The 5,987-nt window shown below is 33.7% G+C and overlaps 1 protein-coding gene across 1 annotated transcript; it reads right to left on the bottom strand.

Moving 5' to 3' along the window:
* Positions 1 to 2,169: 2,169 nt before the first annotated feature.
* On the bottom strand, positions 2,170 to 4,217 carry LOC111891679 (transcription initiation factor TFIID subunit 9). The gene is made up of 3 exons (XM_023887749.3): positions 4,060 to 4,217; positions 3,075 to 3,351; positions 2,170 to 2,568 (listed from the first exon to the last, which is right to left on the bottom strand). Exons 2-3 carry the CDS (start codon positions 3,330 to 3,332, stop codon positions 2,290 to 2,292), a joined length of 537 nt encoding a protein of 178 aa, XP_023743517.1. The 5' UTR covers positions 3,333 to 3,351; positions 4,060 to 4,217; the 3' UTR covers positions 2,170 to 2,289.
* Positions 4,218 to 5,987: the final 1,770 nt, after the last annotated feature.

Below are 5,987 nucleotides of genomic sequence, written 5' to 3'. Positions count from 1 at the left end.
CTATGTGACATTAAGGGATAAGATAACATGAATGGTAGTTGATTTTATCACTGAACTAAAGGTTTCTTGATAACGGATCCCATGTTGTTGTCGAAACCCCTTGGAAGCCAAACATGCTTTATACCTTATTACCTTCCCCATTTGATCTCTTTTTAGTTTGTAAACCCATTTGCAGTCAATGATATTTGAATTGGGTGGACGTGGTACTAGTGTCCAAGTGCCATTCTAAATGAGTATTTGTCAACCACAGCAGATTGCCATTTTGGATCATTATGAGCAACTTTGAAGGTAGCAGGTTTGGTTTCAATGGTGGCATGGGTGTGATATGTAGTTGCTTGAAATTTGGTAGATGGTTCGGGATTAGGGCGTAGGTTTGACGGACGAATACAGGGCAGTGGTGAACCAGGTAAAGTGGAGTTCGTATGAGAAGTGGTTGTTGGTTTGGGTCGTCGCTGATAAGTGTGAAACAGTGGTGGTCGTGGGAGGGTGTTGATGGATCTGGTGATGGGTCGGCGTCAGTGTGGGTAGTTGGTTGCGGTGGGTGTGTGTGTGTGTGTGTGTGGGGGGGGGGGGGGGGGGGGGGGGGGCGTTAATGGTATGTTGATAATTTGTAGTGGGTAGTGGTGTAGGATAAGATGAGACATAAGGATTTGATGTTGGCGTCGGTGATGTTGTAGATGGCATAATGTGGTACGAGAAAGATTGCTCATGAAATTGAACATGTCGAACATGTCGTTTCATATATATCCAAAACCTAAAACCTATTTCTTTCAAAATTCGTCCACTAAATGCGTTTCTATACCTAAAACATTTGTCGACGACATTCATATTGATTTTCATGATTCTGTGCCAAGTTAATCTTTCGTTTGAAAGAATTAATTAGTATAAATTATTATATCATTTTGTTATATGTTTGTGGGGTTTTTTTTTAATTCTTGAAAATCATAATAGAAGGTTTGTTCCATTATGTTTTATTTAATAATATTACTAGCAAATTCATTTCCACAGCCCACTAATGTCCATAATCTTTCCATTTTGAACACAAACTGTTAACGTTTATTTTATTTAAATATTTTGCAATGAAAATAGCTAATCAAAGTATAATGTGAGCAAAATTTTCTCTTCTAAAACATAGTTGATAATAACATATCTCTTCAACATATAATTGTTCATAGATCATGTATTATATAAGAGGTTCAACGATAGTTCAGTTTGAGCTGGAACCATATCATAAAATTACTTTGGGCCAAGCTCGAAATTGGTTAGACCAAGGGTAGTTGTGTTCATTTGTATCTCTACTCAAACTGCACAAAAACCGTTTAAACCGCCCGCCCCAAACTGCACCATATAGTGGTGCAGTTTAGAACGTTCGTGGTGCGGTTTGTGGTTTCCGAAAATTCCAAATCGCATATGCGGTGCGGTTTTAACTGTAAACCGCAATGCAAACATCCCTAGTAGCAACGATACCCGTGATATGAAGTGTTATAGCTAAGAAACACACAAGGTATGGATCTGAAATTCATTTTATGTTTGTTGTAAGGACAAAGATGTGGAGATCATCTACAATCGAAAACCCGAAAGAATGAAAAATTAGGGGTACGATTGAATATCAAAATTGACTTCATTTTGATTAAAAAACACACCTTTATTTTCATTGTTAGATTCTTTCTATTGTCTTTTATCTCATTATTTTTAATTTCATCATTCATCTTCAATATCTATGTATTTCGAATGTGTTTTTTTATTAGACCTTTAGTAGACTTCATAACTTTCTACAACACCTACCTTATGTATATTTGCATGGTTTTTTTATGGGTTATGAAAAAAGGTTTATTGAGATTTTTAATAAATATTTTCAATCTTTCACTATAATAACTCTTTTAGTTACTCTAGATGATAAAATCTTCATTTAGTTAACATAAGCAAAATATTTAAAATATATATACATAAACAAATGTGTTATATTTGCTTTTCATTTGATTGCACAATTGAACGAACCACTCCTGGCTAAGGAATGAAAAATAACAAAATGAAAGGACTGGCTTTTCTTAAGGAATTCTCTATTCCATTCAATCGGGCAAAAGAAACAGGTTTTGTTCATTCTGTAAGTATGAACCATTCAGTAAAGCAACACATTTATTCAGACTAAAAACAGAAACATAAGTCATATACGATATAAAAATGCTTTTTTAACTAACAAGTCAAAGTTTCAGTTTTCACTAACATTATCTCAAATTATCAAACATACATAAACAATTAACAATCTATATCAATTTACGAAATTGACCTTCACCTAGCCCGTTTTGGGCCAAGAGGAAAGGAAACCCGTTGAGGAGTATTTTGTGGCAAATCAGTCCTTTGTTCTTGTGACATATTTGTTTTAGGGTCACTACCTTCTTCCTCTTCCTCTGTTTCTTCAATAGCTTCATTTGTTCTTTTCCTCGGAATCACAAGTTGATAATTTGGACTGATCAAAGTGTCGGAATCAGGGGGCAGTGCCATTCCTGGTCCGGCTATCGACTTCGGCAACGGAATCTTATTCCGGTTCCTTGCTAATTCCAGTAGTACCTTTAAAGAAATCATGGCATAATCAGAACAAGAATACAATATAACAATATACATGAATGATACTGAATTTGGCTCATTTGTTATACATAACATGACAAGGCAAATAAACTTGGGTAGTGTTTGGTATGCTGGAATCCAGGAAGACAACCTCTTTGTTTTGCCCGATGGAATGGAATTAACCATTACGAAGGAATGTGATTACTTCCACTTAGTTATTTTTCGCTGTTTAGTGCCCTGTTTGGTATGCAGGAATCACATCAGGAATGGAATAAGATATTCAGGTTCAGGAACAGAAAGACACATTCAACAGGTAATCTGATTTCCTTAAAATTCTTCTCTTTGTATTTGCATATCATATAAAAATTCATCCAGTTCCTACAAGCCAATTCCATTACCTTATCCATTCCATCCAACCAAACAGAAGACCCTTATACTGCATTTGGCAAGCTAATGTGAACAATTCTAATTTCAAGAAATGGCAAAAATGGAATCGGAATCATGATTACCTCTCGTGGAGGAGGTTGGGAGAAGCTGAAGTTGACTTTAGACTGAATAGCAAGCTTGACATCATCGGAATCAATGGTTGACTTTCCAGCATGTTCTGAGTAAACTTGTGCATCAGTCAACACATCAACCACATATCGATACCATAATTCAAGAAACTGGTGAACAACACGGGGTTCATACTGGTCAACCCCCATTGACTTTAGCAAAGTTTTCACAATCTTGGCATCTCTTGGCAAATCCTCTTCTCCATCAGCCATTTTTAGGGACTTCTTGAACCTTATATATGAAGTGGCCAAAGAAAATTTAGCCCGATTTATTAAAAAAAATGATAACTTAAACAGTTTGGGTTTTTTCAAGGGCATCAATACCTTTTGAAAGGGTCTAATGGTCTACAATAAAAATGGTTATAATCAAAATCAAAGTTATTAAATCGTGTTTTTATTAGCCTTTTTGGATGTTGAAAGCTAATGAAATATAGTTTGTAATAAAGGGTAAAATCAAGTATGTTTGAATTTGATCATCTAGGTTAACTACGGATTTATTTTGATGCGATATCAAGAACTACTTGTCTTTAAATCAATCTTTCTCCACATGTTTTATTTTGAGCTTCCAAGTTACTTATTTTGCTATGATATTATATTTCATTTTCCTAAAACTAAGGGCTTTACAATTCAGCAGTAAATGCCCAAATATAAATCTTTGATTTATCAAACGGATTTATTAGAGACATACAAACTGATGAAACCCCAAACACATCAAATAAGGAAAAAAAAGAGAGAATAGTCGATGTTAAAAAATACAAGGGTTTTTTTTTTTTGTATTATCCAATCCAACCATAGAGTTGATAACTTCCTAGAATCACCAACAGATCTAATTTCTGCAAAATTATAAAATCTTTAACAATAAATCACGGACTATCAAAACTGAAAGAACAAATTGTTGAAACTTTTTATATTCTAGAGAATTTAGGGGTTTTGTTCTTACCTGAGAGGAGGCGGCGACAAGGATGAAAGGCGGAGAGGTAGACGAGGCTGTTAACAGCGGTGACAAGGTTGAGAAGCAGCGGATTTGTTGTGTGCTCGATCAAGGAGTTGGAATACTTCCAAAATCTCACTGAGCATGAACGATTTGAACCCAGCCCAAAGTTTTATTTGGACAAAATTACATAAATAGTACCTATAGTTTACTAAAAATCATAAAAGCTCAATTCCCGTAAAAAAATTTGTTGTGAATGGTTCTTTTGTTTTTAAAAATTACATGGTCGGTGATTGAGCCATATGAAATAATATTTATATCTTTTTTTAATCTTTTTCTTAATTAAATATAACTTAACAAAAAAATAGAAAAGAAAATTAGAAAAAAGACACCTCTTTCCTCTTGTCTTTGTAATGTTGTCAAAGTCTTCGTCATGTTGTCGGAGTACTAGATCTCATGTCGTCATCTTCTTCCTCACGTCGCCATCTTCATCATGTCACTAGAGAACCTTAGATTTTCAACCTGAATCTCTACTCGGACTCAAAACCCACATTAACGTCTCGAGAATTTATCACAAAATTGTATCGGGATATCATGAATTTGTAAATGGACAACCAAACATCAAGACACTATCTTCGATTGGCGATATCAAATGGGTCAATTTCCTGAAACCAAAAGTCGTCGAAGAACCATCACACCACAACATTGCATCCTATATTTCTATTTCTATTTCGATTTGGCAACATCACTAGGCCAATTTTGATTTTACGCCATATACAACATCAATTTGCAGTAATTCAAGTAAATGTGGGTGAATCTACTGAACTTCCAAATTTGGTTTCTTCTTTGCAGATTTAGCCTGTTAGCAGGTTTGAGCTAACAATTGTTCAACATTAGCATGAAACTCATCATAATTATTCAAAATTCACCAACGAAATTATGAGCTAACAAAAGTAGAAATTGTTATTGAAATTGAAGACACACATCGGTTGTGAAAGAAAGAAATCAGAAGGAGAACATTGGTAGTGATACAAAAGGGATAAGGGGTGGGTGGGTCTGTTTCAATGTCAGTCACAAATAACGAAGGGAATGGGGTTGGTAGGGTTGGGTTTTCTTATGGTTTTCAAACAGATGGAGAGGAAGAAGATATAGGAGAGAAGGGTATCGTCGCAAGGGAAGGAGATGACGGAGAGAATGGCAGTCTATCGTCAATGGAGGCGACGTTGATGAAGTTAGTTGTAGAAGGGAAGCAACGTCATTTTATTGTTTCTTATGAAAAGAGGAAGGTGTTGAAGACGATAGTGGGAAGAATGGAGGAAGGTGACGAGTTGTTCGTTGGAGAATGGATAATGCATTAGGTTTGGTATTGGATGGTGTAACACCCGATTCAAGGTATCTTTCATTTTCATCACACAAAAAAAATTGTTGGGTGAAAATAACACATATTCAACAATCGTTTTATAGGTCATTTCCTTATACATCTCTTATAACATTGCTTCATGAATGAGGCCTAGTCTTGGTTTAATTGACAAATTATTAATTTTTTACATATAGTATATATATATATATATATATATATATATATATATATATATATATATATATATATATATATATATATATATCCTTCCTAATAAATAAAAAATCTTTTTAACACATGTCACATTCTCATTTATTTTGCCACATATAATTTTATGAGTTTTTTTTAAATTAATTTTTATTCCATATGTCATTTTATGGTTTTTTCATTTTATTAAATTCCAAATATTATTTAAATACAATAATAAATGCATATCAATTTCATTAACAAACTTTCCTTTTAATTTCAAAATTACTAAATTAAAGATTCATTAATTTTCTTTATTTTTTATCTAAATTATTTGTTTAAATTTAAATCAGAAAAACAAAACATTTTAACTTTTATAATTCAATATTTT

This window comes from Lactuca sativa, chromosome 4, assembly GCF_002870075.4.
Source record: "Lactuca sativa cultivar Salinas chromosome 4, Lsat_Salinas_v11, whole genome shotgun sequence".
Lineage (NCBI taxonomy): Eukaryota > Viridiplantae > Streptophyta > Magnoliopsida > Asterales > Asteraceae > Lactuca > Lactuca sativa.
The sequence above is the reverse complement of the archived record's forward strand: the minus strand, read 5'-3'. Positions and strand labels throughout refer to the sequence as shown.